At 40.2% G+C, this 22779-nt stretch overlaps 1 protein-coding gene across 3 annotated transcripts in view; it reads right to left on the reverse strand.

Moving 5' to 3' along the window:
• The window catches only part of COL4A2 (collagen type IV alpha 2 chain), a 191355-nt gene that overhangs the window by 45977 nt on the left and 122599 nt on the right, over positions 1-22779 (reverse strand). For all 3 annotated transcript variants that reach the window (XM_067563700.1, XM_067563702.1, XM_067563703.1), the window contains 13 exons: positions 21380-21424; positions 20008-20070; positions 19207-19251; positions 16189-16242; positions 15445-15511; positions 9056-9160; positions 8448-8606; positions 6731-6823; positions 6192-6355; positions 2834-2906; positions 2631-2737; positions 1053-1254; positions 155-214 (listed from right to left, as the gene is read on the reverse strand). In XM_067563700.1, coding sequence (XP_067419801.1) covers positions 155-214; positions 1053-1254; positions 2631-2737; positions 2834-2906; positions 6192-6355; positions 6731-6823; positions 8448-8606; positions 9056-9160; positions 15445-15511; positions 16189-16242; positions 19207-19251; positions 20008-20070; positions 21380-21424 — 1237 coding nt within the window. The remainder of the gene's footprint in view (positions 1-154; positions 215-1052; positions 1255-2630; positions 2738-2833; positions 2907-6191; positions 6356-6730; positions 6824-8447; positions 8607-9055; positions 9161-15444; positions 15512-16188; positions 16243-19206; positions 19252-20007; positions 20071-21379; positions 21425-22779) is intronic.

The following is a 22779-nucleotide window of genomic DNA, read 5'->3' on the forward strand; positions in this document are numbered from 1 at the left end:
TGAATTTTAAGCAATTTACAGATGGAGTTATTTCCAAGAAATGGCAATATCAAAATTAGCCACCAGGAATCAGTAAGACAACTCTCATGCTGTAAATGCCTCATAGATCTAAATATTAAAATGTTTTCAAGCCATCTAATTTCATGTACTGTACCTGACCAAACTGTCTTGGTGCCATCTTCCCTAGAAAGATCTTCAGTAACTTGGTTACAATCTACAAGTGAAGTATGAGAAAAAGCATATGAGAAACAAAGAAGAAAGACTCTCACAAAACGTGAAAAATTACAAAACCCAAACTTCTCAGTTCTAACTGCAGATGTTTAGTACAGCATCAATTGATGAGCTGTGTCTAAATTATTGTGCACTGGATTGTGAACTGAAAAGACAGCCACTAGTTTTAAAATACTTGGAAACATGGTGAGCTACATCTAATTCTAACAATAAAGGAGAGTTCATGTAATGAAGTCAAGTATTTGTTTTTGCTATATAGAGGGAAACAAGAAACGACAGTTCTTCCTCTCCCTCCCCCCTCCACACACAAAAAGGCTAGTAGACTGAGACCAGCCTTGCGGTCTAGCAACAGCACCAAATAATTAAGAAGACCTCTAGTTGGGTACCAAGATCCCAGGCCAGAAAGGAGTCAGAGAGCTGCAAAGACTCAATATTAATGCACTGATAAGGAGCAGAGGGTGGACTCAAGCTTTTCTCTTATCTATGTTCAATTAATGGAGGAGGTTTGATGGGGACCGACTGTGACAGATGGCCACAACATAAGGTATGTATAAGTAGTAAGTATAAGTTCTCTCTCTTCACTCACAAAAGTTAAGATTTACTAACTAATAGTGCTGAATTTATTAACTTTATTTAAATATTTGAAAGGAAACTATTGAAATATTTATGTTAGATTTCTGACCAAATAATGTAACAAACCCCTTCTTATTCATACATAGCCACTATACTGCCTCTTCAGTGAGTAGGTTTAAATGATGTTTTGCATATGACTCAGTGCTGATCTCTAATGGCTTTAACATAAGATACGTGATCACACATACCCAATTGAGCAGGAGCACCTGGAAGACCTGGGGGACCTTGAAACCCAGGATTTCCATATGTTCCAGTGTCACCTGGAGGGCCACGATATCCTTTTGGGCCAGGTAAGCCTACACCTGGCTGACCAATCTCTCCCAGAAAACCCTTTTCACCTTGTGGTCCCGAATAACCAGGGTCACCTGGTGAACCTCTTACACCATCACCCTGTGGGAAAACAGATTAAATATACAGAGGTGGACACTTTGACTCTGCATTAGAATAAACATCACCCAAACAATTAAACTGTTTTTCTTTTTATTAGTAATTTGTAGATGGTCAATTTCCATCTATCACACCATTTACGAAGATGACATCAGAAAAAAATCTTTAATGTAATAAGGTAACATTTTAACTTAGATTTAAAACCGGGGACAGTACCAGCGAAACAAACAACCATTGACAGAGCATTCCACTAAAGAGGACTAAGGTCAGTGAATGCACGTTGTTTGGGCTATGTGAACCAGTGATACACCATCTGTGGCTGTAGAGCTGAATGTGACTTTTGGGGATTTTGTGGGTTTGATCGGAGAGCTGCTTACTCTGCCAAGAAATGTGTGGCAGGCCAGGTAGCATTGTATACATTGATCAGTGTGACCAACATCATTTCACATGCCCCCCGAGCAATCAAGGAAGGAGAAATAGGAGAGAGGAGAAACAGCATAACCTATTTCTTAAATGTGACAGAAAGACAAGGACAGAAGAGGCAGGAGAGTATAGAAAGTGACAAATGGAGTTGTAGAGAAACAGTAATTAACTGTGGAATGGAATCAATATTATTAGAAATGGGTCAGGCTTGGTGTTTGAACCCAAATTAGATTTAGGCTGGAGTTCATGTTACAACAGCTCTGAAATCTTGAGAGCTGTTTTCATACAATTTTGTTACAAAATGGCATATATTTCTTGATCTGCTGTTCTAATGATATTTCTGCCACCATGAGCCAAAATCTCATGAGAATGACTGTTCTTTCGAAATTGGTGTCATTTCTACAATGGAACCAGAAAATAGGTCTTTTTCAGATTTTGACTGACAACAATCATAGGCATTCAGATTTGATGTTCTGGATCTGGCCCATCTCTAGTTATGATGTTGGAGCGCAGTGCTGTGTCAATATGTGACAACATTATGTTTTGAGGATGCATCACCCTAGTGCAAGCATTAATATGCACAGTCATGCTGTTGATCTGCAATTAATTTTTGCCTCTCCATAACTCCATTGGATAACAAGGTAGCTTTCAAAAGATATTCAGTGTGCAGGAATTTTATGTAAGTGTAAAAGGAGGGAAAACCAATAATAAATCATTGATAGAGCAAACTGACCTATGTGGGATATAGACTGGTGTTAATTTGTTTAAATAAAATGGGAAAAGAATGGAAAATTAATAACTTAACATGTAAATCTGATACTTGAACATACCAGCAACCAGTGAAGATAGGATAATTTATTAGGTAGGTATGGAGGACAGCTCGATTATGAGATGCTGAACTAAAGAAGTCTGTAATTAAGTATGGTAGGCAAATATTAGATATAGTTGTTACTTACTGGAAGGCCAGGAAGCCCTGGTAAGCCATCTATACCATCTTTTCCTGGAAACCCATCTTCACCTCTAACGCCAGGTAGTCCAGGACCTCCTGGGTCTCCTTTGGTACCTAAAGAAGTGGTCTCAATGTGAAATTACTCCCGTATTGGAAAAGAGCCTTGCACATAATTTGCAAATTACAAAGAAAGTAAATTGCTTGCTTTACCTCTCATTGTAGCATATCTAGAATCTCCTTTCTCCCCTTTTGGCCCAGGAAATCCAACTGAACCAGGGGATCCCTGTTGATATCCATTTTTTAAAAAGTTAATCACAACTATTTAGAAAACAAATGGAAAAGCTATAGATAAATGTAAACCGGTGTGCCAAGTGATGTCCTCATTGTTTTTCAAAAAACTCCTGAAAACTCACTTCTTTCACATCACTTTCTATTAATGAGCTCCTCTTTGGTGTTCCTATTCTTGTGTCTGATCCTTAATCAGTATGTTGTCTCTCTACTTTAGACAATAAACTCCTTGAAACAAGGAACTTGTCCTCTCTTATATATCTATAAATGTCATGGACTCCCATGGGAGTATATAAAATAACTATGGTCCAGATTTGTTCTTGCTGGTGCACGGAGGTGTAATGTACATCCACCTGGCCCCATAATCCCCAGGAAGGCTTGATCCAGAAGAAGGGTAGGTGGAAATACCACTGCCTACACTCTGTGCAGGATTCTAATGGGTTGTGGCAGCTTTACAATGGCCAGGGGCTCCTATGGAAGGGCAGAGTCTGTTGAGGGAATGCACTGAATTACTTATAGTTATAGTGGGAAGTAAGGTAAATTCTGCAACCACTTCCCAAAGTAGGAAAACAAAACTCAGAATTTTTTATTTGTAGGCATTTTTCTCCTGCTGAACACCATACTATGTGAGGGCCTCACAACACCTGTGTGATGCAGAGAAGTCTTATCTTCCACATTTAACAGGTGAGGCGACTGAGACATAAGGAGGTTAAATGACTTGCTTTAGGCCACACAGAAAATCTGTCCTGATTCCTGGACCTTTGTTCTGATCACAAGACCACTGGAGTCTGGGATTAATCTAGAGTGCAAAGTGCACCAGTCACAAATAACAGGTTCTTTATTCAGGCAGCTACTTAGAGTTAATTAAGAAGATGCAGTTGGTGAAGAATACCCAGAAACTTTATAAGCTTTCATTAATACAGACAAATGTAATTGAAATCATAGGAAAAATCAATACATATAAGAATAAGAATGATATATGTATAGTAAAGTAGTTTCCTGCATTGTTCATATTTACTAACTTATGGAAACAATTAGAAACAAAGTTAAAAGAAAAAGTAAGTGAAGATCACCCCAAGAGGAAGGCTCTGGGCCAGGCTTCCTCCCCAGTTGTCCCATTTCCTCATCCTGGTGTCCTAGTTAGGGATGGGTCAGACAACCTGTTATACATCTTTTTCCATTCCACCCACATATATTCAGGACGATATCTGATAAAGACAGCCCCCTATTCATATTTAGTATACTGGGAGACCAATTTTAGAGTTCTGAATGTTCATATGTGGTGTTCCGGTTGACTATAATTACGTTTCCAACAGTTAACCCAACCACTTACATCAGTTCCTTTCCCAATAGTTTTGATACATCAATGCAGGACACAAGCATAATTATTTCAGGCCCTGTACAAACTTGTAACACGGGCCCCCGCCCACACACATACCCATGGGGGTTGCAGGCTGGGCCGGGCCCCTCAGGCCTTCAGGCCCTGGTAAAGTGTACCCTTTTCCCCCTCCATGTGGGGGCCCTGCATCAATGTGGTTAGCTCTTATTACAAGAAGTCCCTAAGATGCTACCATTAGTTTGTTTGTGGTTTACCTGTTTATCACCAAATGCATTGGTAAACTATCACAAGATACGTACTGCTAAATTTAATAACCTTAGGTCAAGCTTGTATCATTCCATAGTCTTCAGCCAAACACATGATACTTGTGCTATTTTATAGCCATTGTAAACTTCAACTAGGCCTTGCTCTAATCCCTTAAAACTTAATACTTAAGGCCTGTAGCTAAGTGTATTTTTAATAAATATATTTTGGTTCTTCTACTTTCTGTTACAGCTTCAATTATTATTTCTATAAACGTGCTTAGTAGATTGAATCTATTTGACCCAAAACTTGGCTTCTGTGCTTACACCTTTGACTGGTTGCTTCAGATGGGTACCAGGATTTGACCTCCATAATCTGGTCAGGAGTCAACACCATCCTGGTACCCATCTGAAGCAACCAGTCAAAAGTGTGTGCACAGAAGCCCATCCCAAGGAAGTTTGACCAGGATGGAGGCTATGGCGATTTCAGACACGAGGAAAGTTTAAAGGCCCAAAATAAGGCAGGTACTGGGGCCTGAAAGCTATAGATTCAAACAGTTTCTGAAACAGCAGATGTTCATATCACCTGTTTTTTTTGTTGTGAACAAACTTATTATTGCTGACTAGTCCTTGAGCCATATATAGTGGATTTCCCTACTTTCCTTTTACTTTGTGCCAGGGTACACAGAATATGAAGTAAATTGTCCTATTCCATTTGAATTTTGCTTAGAAGACTCATGCTCCAAATGAATTATTAGTGCATAGTGCTCTTTTGCACCACTAGTTCTGTCTTTTTGCTGTGGTTCTCCTTCAGTCTGAAGTGAAGCCAAGTTGTTCTTGACTCCAAAGTACACATGGAAGCTGTTGCTGAATATGTGAAATGTTCACACTTCCATTAAATCTCATGTAGACCAGTTCCATGATAAACAGAAGCTGATTTCTCTACTCATATTTACAAGCTGCATTTAAATGTATGGTCAGTAAAGTGATATGTAAGGGCCTGTCTATATGAACACTTAGTTCGTGGCAAGCTCAGGTCTAAATCTACCATGCGCTGCCTTCCACACACTAAGTGTCTGTGTGGACCCTGCTGACACATAATGAACTTTGATCTACCCCATTTTCAAATGGGAGCAAGATCAGGCTAGTTAGGTATGGTATCAGAACTTCTGGAGTGAAGAACAACAAAACTCATTTGGAGAGAATCACTGGTATGACAGATATAAAATATTCTCTTTGTGCGTAAACAATTGTTGGGAAAGTAGCTATTTCATCAACACAAAGCTATTGATTTGTGGCTTTTAAGAAGACATAATATATAATAAATAAGACCCTCAGAATTCAGCAGCTAGACATGTATTTTGTTAGAAACAGCATTAAAGCACAGCTATATTGGCGGCATCATCATCGTCTTGTTAGCTAGCAGTGTATTTATTAGAGCTGGTTGAAAAATTTTCGGTGCCTTTTTTTGATGGATAATGGCATTTTTATTAAATGGAAATTTTTGGCAAAAAATCCATTTTATTAAAAACATTTGGGTTTTCCTCAATATTTGAAGGAAAAATATGATTAATATTGAAGTAAAGTTGCAGTGCAATTTTAACGTTAATCAAAATTTTCCAAGGAGAAAAATGATTAATTTCCTAACCAAGTCTAGTATGCCTCTGAAAAAAATGGATTAAAGAAATAAATATCTTACTTTTGCACCAGAGAAGCCTGGAAAACCATGCTGACCCTGATCACCAACATCTCCTTTCCTCCCAGGCTGTCCAATTGGGCCAGGGAAACCTGGTGGACCAGGTGGACCAGCAGGACCCCGTCTGGCTTCATCACTTTCAACACATTTACAGTCCCCTGTTTCACCTGCAGAAATGTTGGAAGGAGGCAAACTTAGAAGCTCACTGAAAACAAACATTTGCAAGAATTTATTATGAGAAATCTTAGGTGAGATAACTTTAATACAGTGGGTGAAATCATGACCCTATTGAAGTCGATGGCAAAACTCCAATTTACTTTAGTGGGGCCAGGATTTATACCTAATGAAGCCATAAGTATATTAAAAAAAAGCTTTATGGGAAAAAGAAATATGCCCATGAGATTTATTTCTTATTTGTTAGCAGTAGGTCAAATCCTGCAGTCCTTGTTCAGATCATATGCAGGTAAAATTCACGCTGAGCACAACTAGCGTTTTGGATGAATAAGAACCTCAGGATTGGCCCACTATTTGTACTATCTTACCTTTAAATCCTTTTTGTCCTCGTAACCCAGGGAAACCTCGGCTGCCCACCTCACCTGGATCTCCCTGGTATCCCTTCAGTCCAAAAGGATAGCCTATGAGGTTAATGAATTTGAAATATAGCATTAATGTCTTGTATATTTACCCTTCCACCCCTCCCTTCCCATTCTTTATCCTGTTTTGAGTAGCACTGCATCTGACTCTTCTCTCTCCCTCCATGTTCCTGTCATCTACTGTTCATGGGATTCCTCCCTGTCAGCCTTCCTTTCTGATTTTTAATCCTGGTTCCCTGTCTTCACAATGTCCCACATTTCTCCTTGGTGACTTCAGCTTCCATGCTGGTGACCCATCCAACCACTTAGCCTCCCATCTCCTCACTCTCACCTTCTTATTTGACCTGCAGCCCTGGTTCAACAATCCCACTCACCAAAAGTGACATTTACTTTACTCGGTCTTCACCAAGCACTGCTCTGTCTCTCCATTGCTGTACTCCCTCACTCTGACTATCACGGGTCTCTCTTGATACTGCCCATTTCACCCTCCCCCCAATCACACCTGTCTGGCCCCCAGATCCTTTTGTGACTTTCAGACCATCAATGTCAATGACTTCTCCTCTGCTCTCACTCTCTCCTTCCTGCTTTCTCTTCCATTGATATGGTTGTTGAATCTCTCAGTTCTTCTTCGAGTGCTTGCTCATGTCCATTCCACTATAGATGTGTGCATTTCTCGGTCCTTTTGAGTCTTCGGTTCAAAAGCCCTGCAGATCTTACACTTATCTTTTCTGTGTGCTTCCCCCAAGCATAGTATAACCTGCAGCAGCTTCAACACTGCTCTAAATTTCACTGGCTGGCTGACAGGATATCACACTCTGGCCCTAGCCTACCCTAGTGCCTCAGCATTCCAGACACTCCTCTTATGTTGGGGTTGGGGGTGCTCTGATGGAGTAGCTATTCCATGTTAGGAAATCCTCAGCAGACTACTTAAGGCAGTTTTATGGTACCTATATGCTAGTGAAACTGCAAATGGTCTACTCTACTATATCATAAACAAGGATCTAGTCCACAGTCCTTTTATCAGTGAAAGTTTAAAAAAAATATTTAAAACCATGTTCTAATTCACATCTTAGACCAGATTGCTGGATTATTTCCTTTTAACCATGAACAGATAAAGTAATGATCAGTGCCAGTAGTTTTTTAACTCTTTAGCTGGCCAGGAGTCTGCACCCCTTTCTGTCCAATGCAGATCTAGACCAATGGCTCATGTTTGCCACCTTCATACTTATCTGTAGACACAATTATTTAACATTTAAAATAAAAGGAACCCTAGCAACGGTGTATGCCTGTTGCTCAAAACGTAAGCTGTGCACAAATTCTCTGCTGAAAAATCCAAACCACAAGAAAAACCACAAAACAAACAAACTAGATGTGTGTTCCAGGGTTTGTTCTGAATGTTTGAAATTCAAGTGAACACATCTTTCTTCCTCTGTTTCTTTGTCCTTTTGGTACCCTCTCTCCTGCCCAGCTGCATACAATCACTTACTCTCCTCCACATCCTGCTACCATCATTGAATGCCCATTGCTCTCCCAATATGACCTATTAACTTGATTTACCAGCAGCCTCCATAGAAAATGATCGAACAACAATTTTTCTGATTCCCTAAAATTAAACCTATTCATTCTCCAAAGACCCGACTGCTTGGCAGGATCTCTAGCTGCTTACCTGGAGTTCCTCGAGGGCCAGGTGGGCCAGGGAGTCCTGGAAGTCCAGGTTTACCATCAATACCACGTGGACCTGGCTGAGTAGCTGGAAAACCTGGTTCTCCACTAAAACCTTTGGGACCCATTTCCCCACGTAAACCTCTTTTTTTTTCAGAGTCATCTGAAATGGGAATAAAGCACCCAACAAATTAGGAATGATCTCTTAAAAATGCTAATTAGATTAAGATGACAGTCATACTAGATTATAGAGGGGCATAGCTACTTCTATTATGTGAGGAAACAAAGCAGGTATTCTGTTTATAGTAATAACAGCACTTTTCATCTGAGCAACTCAAAGCGGGTTACCAAGGTGCATAAGTATAATTATCCCTGTTCACAAGTGGCTTGCCCAAAGTTGCACCAGAAGTCAGTGGCACAAATAGGAATGGGACCCAGGCCTCCTGTACAGTTCCTTACCCACTACATCAGGCTGCCTTTTTCAGTGCCACATGCTCTGTATGTGTATGGATATATATTTCTTCCCCCTCCCCCAAAATAATTCTGACTAAAACTGGATCTCAGCAGACTGTTAGGGGTCAATATTTAAATCATGAAATGCCAGAGTATTACCAGGATCTAGTGATCCAGGCAGACCAGGAATGCCGGGATCTCCTCGGTTCCCCGGGTCTCCTGCAGGTCCAGGGACACCTGGAAATCCTGGATCACCTCTTACACCTGAAACACATCCCCACCCCCATCCCCGAGAATACAGGTCAGTCTATTGATCTTTGTGACACACACATGCAGCACTGCAGGGACATACAACTTGTTTTAGATTGCTCAGACAACTTTAATTCTTGAAAGATAAATTAGAATATTCAGCTACTTCATTTGGTGACACATTCCAGAAAGAGTTTTATTAAAGGCTGCAGTATTCACAGCAATACAAGATCCACACACAAATACCTGTAATTTCTCAGACAGAAAGGTTTAAGAATAAGATAGGCTTACAGATGAGAATATTTAAAATTAGCATTATTAAAAGTTACACGCTTAGCTTCTGGACTGGACACACCTGCCAGCTGCTACTGTCAGTATGAGTACCTCGATCCCCAAACTGTGCTTCTCTGAGGATATAATGGTTAGAGTTCAATCAGGCCCATATTGAGGGTGGTGTGGTGTTTCTCTGCACTAAAGGGGGCAGAATTACTCTCAGAGCTCCCTAGCATGAAATGGGAGTGCACCTGTAACTATACCCCTTCACAGGAGGTGCACTAGGTCATGTGGAAGGTTCCCTCCTCTTCTGTGGGGGTGCCTTACACTCTGGTGGACACATGATGGGAAGAGTCCCTTTGCTACCAGGGAACAGAAGGACTGCATTTTGGGCTAGCTGTTGCACAGGGGTTGTATTATGCTTTTTTTTGGGTCTAAACTCCGTGAGGCTGGACAGGACATGTCATGTGTCTCTCCCTTTCCCCCACTCTCTGCCTACCCACTCCCCCTATTCCTAGTCTGTGCCACTGTCCAACCCCACAAAGGGGCCTCTGTGGGGTCTGAAGGGGATGGGGGCGCTCTTCGCCTTCTGCATGGGAGGGCAGACCCATGCACAGAGGGGACATTCTGTGCATGGTTCTAGGATTGCTGACCTGAGCCACCGGAAATAGCCCACAACTTTTAGGAACAATCACGCAGTATAAGGTTAGTGAAAAGCTCACAATTTGAATCAGTTAAATGTCCTCTTTTATTTAAATGAGTAACTGGATTATTAGATGGAATTGAGTTTTCAGTGTTTGCCAGCCGTTCCGGGAAAGTTATAGAAGATGCAGAGATGACCTCTAAGAACCAAAAGCTTTTGCAATCCAATTTAGTAAAAACAACACTTTGTGTTAGAGGGACCATGTAAAACAGAGCGTTATGTTTTTACAGTCAGTCAGTATTAATTAACAAGCACACAAATTAATTTGAATAATTTTTAAAAATTGAAAAAACCATCACGTTTTCATAACTGAAAAATGATTTAGCTGATTGACCTCAAACTTTGAGCAGAAATTCTCCAACATGGCAAGGACTACACATTAGATAAGACATTTTGTGTGGAAAGGAGATTTTTTCCCCAGAACGTTAGAGGAAAAGTATAATAGTAATTTATAACAGAAGCTGTGTCAGAGAGCTCTGTAGAAATACAGAGAGTTATGAGTATCTATATACTTATGATTAGGAGCTTATCTACATTAAAATTACAACTATGTTAGGGAACCAACATGCTTGTGACCTAAATAGAGTTGATTGACATTTTCTATTCAAAACATGTTAAAACAACCGCTTTTTGAGAATGTAAATTTTATTTTTTGAAAATTTCTGGGTATTCTATTAAATTAAAAAATTGTTTTTATTTTTTCAGATTTTTCCTTCCCTTTCTCTCTCTCTTTTTTCCAGCAAAGGAGAAAGGGGAGGGGAAAAATGAAAAAAGTTATTTAGAATTTTTTGGTGAAACATTTTTCACCAAAATTAAAAAAAAAAAAAATTCCTTTTTGAAATCCATGGAAAAGAAATTATTTAAAAAATGTTGAAATATTTTGCAAAAAAATGAATTATGTTATAATATACTTTGGTTTTGCCTGCATAGACCAAAACAAATTGTGTTACAACCATAAGCCAAACTATGTTATAACATGGATCTCTGAAATGATTGTAAGTGTATTATAGACAGGATCCCTCAGTAGAGTCCAAAGCTGCATGCCCAAATGCCCAAACCCTGGTCAATGCCATCAGTATCAATGACAAAATCCCCACTTTCTTCATTCAGACCAGTATTTAGCCATAAATTGTCAGGGTATCTTTCCATGATGGAAGGATGTTTTTAAGAGGGTTTTGGGGGCTCAGCTAAAAACAAACAACTGGCTGCAAGAAACCATACTCCGTGTGCTTGTCTAGATGGTGCTTTGGTCCGCCCCAGAGCAGTGTAAATTCTAGTGCACACTAGCATGTTGTGAACTAACTTGCCCGTGTGGACGCTGCTGGTGTGCACGAAAAGTTCCCTGGCGTGTGTTATGTAGTAGTACAATTTGATTCTACATTAACATGCATTAGGGAACTTTTAGTGTGAGCCAGCAGGGTCAGTTAGTGTGCAATACACTAGCGCGAACTAGAATTTACACCCCTCAGGTGAGGATTAATACACTGTGCAGATGTAATCCAGGAACCTCTTGATACCAACTGGGAGAGGGCACATGGGGTGGATTGAATTTTACAGGGAATCAGTAATATGCATAACAATTCACTAAAGGGCAGCATGTGAGGTCTGTATTGAGGGCCAGTAACATGCTGGTCACCATGATCATTGTGAAATGTTTGTGAGCTCCCTCTGTGTCTCTCTCTTCTCTGCTGGGTCCAAGTATAACATCTGGCAATGCAGGATTTCTAGCCCATGTGTGTTTAGTGCCCCCAGTGCTTTGGATCTTGTTTAACCAATTTGTTTTACCCTTATAATGGATAATAATAATGGACCTCAATTCTGTTCTGAAGAATTTCAGAGGTTCCTAGCTATAAATGGAATTCAGCACATATGTTCGGATCCATACCACCCTGCTAGAAATGGACTACGGGAACACTTTGTACAGACATTTAAGCACGCCTTGATAGCTAACAAGTTTTTTTTGAGTCATCAGCAGAAACTGGACAATTTCTTGGTTGTCTGCAGGAACAATATGCTACTACTCAGGAATCATCTGTAACTTTCCTTGAAGCAATCTTTGAGTACCTGTTGGGACTGCTGCGTCTTGATGTTGCCTCATGTGCAGCCAAATCCCAAACTATGCAAATTGATTGATGACATGAGACTAGTCATCGTTCTTTTCAAGTTGGAGACTTAGTGTGGACTTGCAACTATGGTTTTGGAGCAAAGTGGATTTCTGAGGAACTTGTAAAATGCATGGGACCTGTTTTGTTTGTTTGTGACAAAACAATCTGAGGGTATGTTGTGGAAATGACATATGGACCAGTTACAGCTTCAACAAGTACTGGAGTCCAGGGATGTTCCAGTAGGACTTTCTGTTCCTCCAGTTGAACCTCCTTCTTGTACAACTCATAATTTCAATGATTTATTGGAAGAAACTTGGGTACCCGATCTGGTTGAGTCCATACCAGATCCACTTGGTTTTGACTGTTCCTGTTGCTAAGACACCGCTGCATCATGATCCCCATGTTATCCCAAGAGAGTGCATGTGATGGTGCACACTGACCTCTCGTGAGTGCCACCTGTCAGCCAGGTGCAAACCTGCACTCTCTCTGCTTACGATGCCCCCTGTCCGCTGCTGCCCTCATTAGGTGGGTTTTCAGTGGCTCAGCCCCCTGGATAAGTCACACAGTCAAATGCATGAACAAACAAACCCTGCCTGGGGTAAAAAGTCCATCTGGGCCTGTCCCTGTGCTCTTGGTAATGTCATCAGACCTGGCTCTGGGCTCAGTTCTAAGCCCCTTCTGGGCTAGTTTGAAGTCCATCCCTACCCTGTTATAGACAGTACCCCCAGGATTTCCTCCCTGGACACTCTTTTAAGTCCTGCCCTTCACTTGGGCTTCTAAAAAACTTGTCCCCTTCTCAGGGCTTTGGCCACTCCGTCAGTGGGCGGTGGGGGGACCTGAGCTCACCCATTACACTGGGTCCTGACCCACGGACCCTATAAATAGCAGCTTCCTGTAACAGTTGCTGCTGCTATTCCCTGGGCCATTTCCCATGTTGCCCCTTCTACTTCACCCTTACCTCAGGGCTGAAGTTCTCTGTCTGTTCCCTGCTTCAGCAGGGTCTCTCCCAGGCCTCTTTGCCTGGAGATTTCACAGCCTTCCAAGTCTTCCTCACCCTTCTGGTCCCAGCCAGCAACTGAGTACCTCAACCCTGCAGCTCTTTTATCTGAGCTGGCTAAGCTCTGATTGGCTGCTTCCCTGCAGCCTTTATAGGCAGGCCTGGAGGACCTACCTTTACTGCTCCTTTCAGGGGTGAGCAGTGGCAAGACCACGAGGCCTCCAGCAGGGGGCCTGAAAGGGCTCAGTACACCTGATCATAGTGCAAAAACCAGCTGTGCACCTGAATTGTTAGTGAGTTGTTATTCCAGGACAGAATAACGGTTGTAATTTGAGAGTCTGGGGTAGTCCACTTGCAACTTTTAGTTAGGTTATATAATGTTTCATGTTGGCCATGTAAATGATAATGTATATATATTTGGGAAATTTTTTTAAAGTAGAGTGGAGGAATGTTTAAATGTGCAAAGCCTTCCCAGTGCAAAGCCTCACTTTTGTGTTAGTTTCAGTTTTGCTGCCAGAACAATCAAGTGAGCTCAGTAGAGAACTGTTTTTCTATCAGCTCCAAATGTTTATGTCTATCTCCTTATCTTCTTCTCTGCTGCGTCCAAATATAACAGAGAGAAACAGCGGCAATGCGTAACTCTTGATAGTGGGGAGGGAGGACAGGGATGGGGACGACACAATGTAAAGGTTCTGGGGAGGAGCGTGACCACCCCACACATCACCTCTGCATCTAGAAGTTTTCAAACTGTGAGGTATCTCTAAAGGGGTGCAGAGGAACATTTGGGCAGGGGAGGGGCGGCAGCTACGCCAGGCAGCTCGGGTCAGCCCTGCATGGCAGGGCTCAGGGAGGGAGCGCCATCTCCACCTCCAGACTCACCTCAGTGGGCCACAGGCTGAATCCCTCCCCGAGCCCCGCCGCGTGGAGCTGGCTTGAGCTGTCGGGCATTGCTGCTTGCCCCCCTGAATGTTTACCTGCTCCCCCCACAGTATGAAAACCTCTGGATAGAAGCTGTTGCTAAATGGAAGGCAGAAATCTAGGGGAGCTGGTGATCCTCCATGCCCTCCCACACCTCACCTCTGGTGAGAAATATAGGTAGAAGACAGGTAGAAGATGCTTATTTCTCTGCCTGGTTATATATAAATTAATTGTACACAAATTGTATATTTCACAATGGATACCTATCTGCAAACTAAGCCACCAACTACTCAAGATTAAGAATTTAACACACAAAAAGAGATCACAAAATCTACAGGAAGAAATATACAGCAGGAGGTGTCCAGTTTATAAAGATTGCAAGACTGTTTTGTTGTATCAGGAGTTTCAAAGGCTCATCCTGGCATCATTTCATTTAGAAGTAAGCTGACAGTGGCCTTGCTTCATGAACAGATGATCATAGCCATGCTTGGCTGTAATATGCTCAAAGGATTTTGGGTGAGTTTTTGTTCTTATGACAACAATGTCCTATTTGTTAAGTATGCATGTTATGGTTTTATTTATATGTAACTTTTTGTTTCCAGTACTTCTGCTTGCTATCACATGAATCTTTGTTAAATAAACTTATATTTACTTTCTCTATGTGCCATGAGTGAAGCAGAGCTGTCTTCTATGGTATAACTGGTAAACTGTGGGGTACTGTTTCTTTCTGCTGGTCTTCAATCAGTTGTATTTTAACAGTCTGGAATATTGATTCCTCCTCAGTCTGTGGCTCACCTCACCGGTCATGTTACCAATGCTTTTTTTTTTTTGTTAAAATGTCCACTATTGCACGGAAATGTCACAAAATTACTTACCGTAATGTTGGCATTTTCTTAGACCTCAGGGCTTTGTCCTCACTAGGGGAAAAGGGGTGCTAAGGTGAGTTAGCAGGGTGAGTTAAAGACTAGGCTAGCATCTTCAAGTCCCAACCTGCTGACTCAAATGAAAACTACTGTCCTGTCTTCACTTTGAGATAGCTAACTTGAGCTAAGAACACATCTTTTTTCCTGAGTGAAGAAAAGGCCTAAAAGAGCTAAGGACTAAGATAATTTCTCTGAAAATAAGATAACTTTGCACTATTAGGGAATTTGTACTCTAGTATTTGAGATGAGTAATGCATATACGGACAAGGTTTATTAATCAAGCAGGGTTCTCTGCATTTCATGCTTTTGCTGTGTGGGGAAGATGCAAAAACAAGGATAAGCTATTAGCATCACAAATATTCTGAGCAAGGAAGACATACCTTTTCTTCGGATGGGATATTCCGTATAAACAGGTGGTCCTTGAATACCTCTCTCACCCTGCTCTCCCTGCATAAATAGATAATGAATATCAGATACATACTCAGAATGTGTCTACATCATTTTGTGCTGAGGGACAACTCTATTTTTCAATTTGAGCATGTGGGTCCATTGCACAAAGGGCCAGATTTCCAAAGGTATTTAGGCACCTTAGTTGCAGATGGGCATCTAATGGGATTTTCAAGTCCCAATGATTTTGATTTCAATGGGAGTTAGACACTTAACCTGCATAAGCACTTTTGAAAATCCCATTGGGTGTCTATCTTCATTTCTAGGCACTAAAAAGCCTTGTATTTCGCTTCATTCATGACTCCTCTCCCTCAGCTGATTCTCCCAGTTGGGTTATCCTCATTCTACTTTTTCCTCATTCATCCATATTTTCCCACTCACCCTTTCTCTGCATCAGTTGGGGGCAAAGAACATTTCCTCCCTCTTTTCTTCCCCTATAATACAGTGTCAGTTAAGCACATTTTGCAAATTTTTACATCTTCCTCTGAAGTATCTGGTGCTCATTACGGACAGATACTGAGCAGCATAGACAACTGCCTATTCAATTATTACAATAAAAATGTATGTGTTTGTTGCTATAAACAGATACAACAGAAGCAAAATTATGTCTGGTTTAACTAATTCTGATAAATTAAATTCACTTTTAATGCCTGTAGTGTAGGAAAGTAAAGAAGTACCTTCATTCCTTTAGGACCATTACTGCCTGGCATGCCATCAAATCCTTGAAAACCCTGAAATATATATATATATATATACATAAAATGGTTGCCTTTTTCTAAATCAGACAAAGAGTTAAGATATTGTGTTACAGGATATTTCAGCAGGCAAGCTTGTTGCCATTATTTTAATCTGTCACAGCAATCATTTTAAAAGCATGGAAATGCTGGTTTCCTTTAATACAGTTAAGTGTGTGACCCATGCAGCAACACTGAGAAGTTTGTCACCCCCAGGATTTGTTCTTGGGAATAATAATTTAGTTCTACTTTTCAGTTTTTCTGTGGTTCATATGCTATATATTGAGTCAAATCCTAGCCCTGATGCAGCCCTGGCACATAGCTTGGTTGGAGGACTATGGAATAGGCAGGAAATGAAGCTGTCGAGTTCTCGGAAGATCTTGATATGGGAACCTACATTCTGGACAGATGGAAAGAGAGGTAAGAAGAAATCAAATGGCCCATCCTCTCTAGTCCTTGGAGATGGTGTTATGAAATCAATGCTCATGCATAGTGCCTCTTTTACTCTGCAGCACTGTGGGGTTTCCCTCAGATGTCAGTCAGCCAGAGAAACTTGTCTAGAATGTACCAATGAGCTACTCCCTAGAGGTGCTATTTTTATAATTAAGTGGATATACTTAGGTTGTGAGCTCTTCAGGGCAGTAATTGTTTCTTTATTATGTGTTTGTATAGTACCAAACATACTGGGGCTGTGGTCTCTAGGTGATACTGCAATACAAAATGCACTACTGTTGCAGATTATATAATTAAAACATTCTTACAGATATTGGTAGTTTACTACATTTAGAGAATTTTAATTAATTGAATGATTCAGTCTTTATATTGAGACAATGACTCCTCTAGGAGCTGCCTATACTAGCCTTCTAACCACATCTGAAGTGACTGAAATCTGAAGCCTGTGTCAGCAAGGTGCAATATATCCTATCACATTAGTATACATTTCAGCTGATGGAGCTGTGTATATGAAAATACCAGGCTTAAGTCTCCTCTCACATGCACTGATTTTACTTCAGTGTAATTCCATTGACTTCATTGAAATTGCTCCTGATTTATTCAGGGGTAAGAGAGAGAAAAATCAGGACTATTATATTTCAACATTTATCTAGAACTGAATTTTAGATAATATATGTACTCCAGAAACAGAAATTCTAAAAAGTTATAGTGTTCAAATAATACAGTGGCCAGATGCTTAGCTGCTGTAAGTCACTGTGGATCCACTGAAGTTAGTGAAACTGTGCAATTTACGCTAGTTATGGATCTCAGCCAACATTTTTATATACAGCCTTTAAAGCTGAAGAGTGTAGTGAACTCCTGAATAGAGCAGAGATTTCAATAACTGGCTCCAGAAAACATTTACACAGTTCAAAAGCATGGCAATATACTACAACACTCTCCAAGATACCACAAACTGGCCCCCAGGGATTAGAGATGTTTTCCACAATGGTAACCACATGTCAAACATTGTCAGAAAATTAACAACTGTTATACAATAGGTGTAAAATCTCTTTCACACTAGATGGAGCTATAGATCTAAAGGGAAGCCAGGAGTTTCCTAATTATCTACTGCTTCATTTAAGTACGCTGGAAGGACTGAGGTATAGTTCTTCCTTCTTTCAAGGGAGCCAAACCATTATTTTAAACAATGCTTTTACTGGTGAATAACCTACAGGGAAACCTACTCCTTCAGATGTCATGATTTACCAGTTATATCTCATTCAAATAAATGTACTCTCTACTAAACAAGGAATTCAACTCAGAAAGGAACAAAAGGAGTCAGTAAACAATTCTGACATGGGTGCAGATTTAATGCCTATTGAAGTCAAAGGAAAGAGCCCTTACTGTACATTTTGCTGACAGTTTTCTCTCTTCTAGACCAGCAGTTTTGACAGCAGCTTAAAAGTTGTGGATTTCACACAAGTATTGGTATACCTTGCTGCCAAGCCAATTTCTTAGCAAAATCAAGAAGCATAGAGAAGCAATTTATTCTTGTAGCCATAGACTTACTTAAATATCTTATGGGCACTGTTTCTAACACTGATAGAAGAAGCTATTTTCTGCATAGAAATAAAAAGCACGACAACTTCCATGAATGATGGTATTTTATTTTAGACATTTTTGTCTGTTTCCATGGACACAGAAAATCAACTAGGATTTTTCTTAGTTTTTCCTCTCTCTCCCTTTGGTTTGTGCTCAGAAATTCAACATGGACATGGATCACAGATCTCTACAACATTTTATGAAGACTAACTAACTAAAAGACCAAGTTTCAGTATGATGTAAAGGAAGTTACAGAACACGACAGCAATGATGGGAACTGTGAATACAACACTTCTGCAGCACTCTGTAAACGTATTCCTAAATGGCAAAAGAGGCTTTAATTACTAGACTATTTTTCCCCTCTCACTTTTAAAATAACCCAAATTTCCCGTGTAAGTCATCTGGCCCATAAAATCAAGTTAATTACAGTTGGCGAGTCCAGACAATAGTCTGATCTTATTTACAAGGCATGACTGAGATCAGAATTTGACACCTATAGAATGGAATATAACTTGATTTCCAAGCAGTGGGTCTAAATATAAAAGTCATGCATGGAGAGGATTACTTATACTGTGTAGAACTAGCTCTTTATGACGTATTTTGGTAAAATGTTAAATGAACATGTATTTCTTATGTACTGTTGTTTTGTATTGTACTCACTTAAAACTTAAAGTTCTAAAGTCTATGACGTAGGACGTGTTATTTGTCTGGTACATTTTATATATTATAAAGTGCCGTGTACACTTATAGAACTATGTAAATAATAAATGAGAATGAACTGGTTTGAATAAACTCTGTAATGATATTATGCGCTGTCATTTTCCAGGATAAAACATGTATTTTTCTATAATCTGAAGATGTCAGTTCTGTATGTTAAAAGCAGCATGCTAGAAACAAAATCTGATTGTCGTGTTAAATACTCACTTTTTCTCCAGGAGCTCCTGGGATTCCATTGATACCAGGTAATCCCTATGAAAGTACAACATCATTAGCAGAATAAAATGAAACCCTGACAAATCTTTTCATCTTTGACATGTCTTAGCTAAAGTATGCAATATGTTTGAACTCTTAAAGAACTGACCATAAAAATAAGAATTCATAGAGCTAATTTCTTTCTTTCTTTCTTTCTTTAAAATCAAGATGTTGTAAAACCATCATAAGAATGTTATGATCTCTGAGTGTTTTTAGAAATATTTATATTGCCTATCCTTTCCACCATATTTGTTCATTTCAGAATTATATGGAGAAGCACCAGTTGGGTACTGCAGGACCCTTGCACCCAAATAGGTTTAGGTTTTCTATTGGGGCATATATGAATAAAAAACGATAAGGGTGATATTCACTATTCCTTACCCATTACTTTGGCTTTGTGATGAGAGCTAAGATGGGGATGGGGAAATGAAATCTACCCCCAAAACCAGCAAACAGGCCATAGGATTTTAGCACAGACTTTTGTAGCTACTATAGGCTGCAGTATTGGCTGTAGACTCCGATATGAAGGGGGGGCGGGGCCTACTCCCTGCATATGCATGTGAGTGGAGCCAGTGGCCTCTCCCTTTGCCTGCTTCAATGGCTTTTCCCTCTTCAATCCTACTAGGCATAAAAAGGTTGCAAAACCACTTGCACACATAGCTTCTTCACCTCTGACTTGGTCCGAGAGCCACATCGCAGACTTTAGATGGCTCTTTGCACTTGAGTGAATTTCATCTTTAATGAACAACTTACCCTTTGTCCTGGAAAACCTATTATTCCTTCTTCTCCAACTTCTGCTGAATATGCAGGTACACCCTAGGAAACATTACAGTACAATTCAGTATGTTTGGCTGCTACATGCAGATGAAGTTGCATGGACCATTATGCTTACAGAATGCATATATGAATGTATCTATGAAGAAAAGAGCATTACACTGCATGCAGAGGCTGATAAGAAGTGCAAGTGAAAACACCATGGCCTGTGTAAACACCATGCCTAACCCTGAAGTCCATATGGATCTAAAATCTCCTCTCAGTTGAGTTCAGTGTGTTTACTTCATAGGAGTGGCAGGATCAGGCCCTTAGAAAAATGGCTTCCCCCCATGCCACCCTCCCCACCCCCCTTTTTTTAAAAGTCCTTTTGTGGTCGCTACCGTGAAGAGAATCCAAAGCAATCGTTTAACTATATAACCAGTTAGCCATCTCAATTCTCATCCAAATCCTAGTTTCAGATAGATATTGAGAAAACACAGATACTCCAACACCCAAGCCTAATAAAAATGAGATAGGCATTCTGCACTCTGCTACATAGGCATAAATCCGAAGTAATTCTATTGAAGTCGATGAAATTATACCTGTTTAAAACTAGTGGGAAAGCACATTAGGATGTATAGAGCTTGTTATCGACTGTATACTAAAGGCAACACAACCCAAATGACAACCTCCCCCAGGGAGTCACATACCAATTGAACAGGAGGAATAGAGAGAAGAGAACCTTACATAAGCCCCCCATGGGAGATCCTGTGGGCTAGTGACTAATTTCTCAAAACTACTCTTTACAATTGCTCAGAAAAGTAGGAATGGAACCAGCCAAGAGCAAAACCTTCCAGCTATTTCAGAGCCTGCAGATGAGTTAACAAAACCTCAAAGTCTATGGTGTCAAAAACTCCTGACAGCTCTAAATGAAATGACAAACACATCTGACTCTTGTCCACTTGACTACTGAAATCATCAACCAATGAAACTGAGCTGTATCTATGCTATACCCAGGCTGGAGGGCAGATTGGAAGAGATCAAGAAAATTGCCATATATAACCATTTAATGGAATTTTAAGGAATTCTATCTACAGTAGATATAGTAACATTTAACACACAAATTTAAAAATCAGTTGTGAGAAAGGATTTCATTTTGGCTAGCTCATAAAACTAATTGCAATGGCAGTTTCATCCTAAATATCATGGCATGATATGGCCCGCCATGATTAATCTAAGGGATATGAAGAAAAAAGCTGATACATCCTGTTATGTTGTTTCATTTTTATCCCTTGCCATTTCAAAGGTAGAATGTACCAATATTAACCACAGTGCTAGACTTTTTGTCTTTGGTTTTCTTCAACTGACTTACTGTATTTCCAGGTTCTCCTGTTTCTCCTTTTATTCCTTTCTCACCCTAACAACAACAACAACAACAAAAGAGGAAAGAATATAAGTATTCAGGTATGCTGAGCATTCTGATTTATAATACATCAAGTTTTGTAACACAAAACAGCAGGTATTTACCAAAAGAAAAACCATTACTCTTGAGTTCTGATCAGTAATATACTTGTCATATAAAATGCATGTCATAATTAGTTTTAGTGATTGCATATTTTTATTCGATAATTTGTTGGAAAATGCTTTTCGATGTAATTTTTTCTAAAAGAGATATGTTTCTCCACGCTGTTCAGATTGAAAAAATGTGCAAGTATCCCTACCGCACATTACAAGGTTTAAATCAGTTTTATGAGGAGCTCAAATTCTATGTTGATGAGTGCCACAGAAATGCCTGCAAATAAATATAAATGTTCCAACTCTATCCACTCTAGAGATGAGATTAGCTCAAATTTTCTCTTCCTTCAGCTCATTTGAATTTGATCAGTCCCCTCCACTTTCTTTTATTTTATTTTTTCCCTGGGGAATAAAATTATTGTGACATCACATTTTCTTTCCCAACAACATTTGTTTCCTGAGACAGTCCAGGAAATGTGATATATAACACTTACAAACCTGTCCTCAGCATGGATGAGCTACTTCCCAGGAGCAGGCCATTTGCACATCACTTTGCATGAGGAAAACAGTGGCTACTCCACAATCCATTCTACATTGCTCAGGACTTGACTGCCCCCTGTGGAGTTTCTACAGGAAAAGGCAGCATGCAGGGTGTAGAGTGGGTGATTCAAAGACCACGCAAAGATACTTCACATGCTCTACTTCCATTTGAGAGTCCAGCTGTTACTTTATAGAACTCACAGACCACGAGTAACTGCCACGTGCAGTTACTCCTGCTGAGGATGAAGTTATTGCAGGGTAAGACCCACGGATCTCCTGATGCCAACTGGCAGAGGGCACAATAATGCATAAGGATTACAGGGATCCCCTGGGCCTGTTATCTACATTCTAGTTCACCGAAGGGTGTCATCAGATAAGGTTTCTATTGAAAGCCTGTGTCACACTTGTCACCATCATCTTTGAGAAATGAATGTGCGAATAATATGTAAGGATATGTTTGTGCTGTAGTAGCAAGAGAGTGCCTGAAACATGAGGCCTGGTATAAGGCCTAAGGCCTGAATTAAAGTCAGATACTGCTGACATAAAGTCATGTTAGCAAGATACCAAATATGCCTGCTTGCAAGTTCACAGAACCTGACAAGAACTGAGCTGTAATTGCAGAAACACAAACACTCCTAGGAAAGGTAGGCACAGGACACTTGCACAAACACATTTCAGAAGGATCATGGCAGAACCACTGAAACCAAGTTATGGTAT

This window comes from Emydura macquarii, unplaced genomic scaffold, assembly GCF_026122565.2.
Source record: "Emydura macquarii macquarii isolate MOO-44397 ecotype Brisbane River unplaced genomic scaffold, CSIRO-AGI_Emac_v2 contig_2531, whole genome shotgun sequence".
Lineage (NCBI taxonomy): Eukaryota > Metazoa > Chordata > Testudines > Chelidae > Emydura > Emydura macquarii.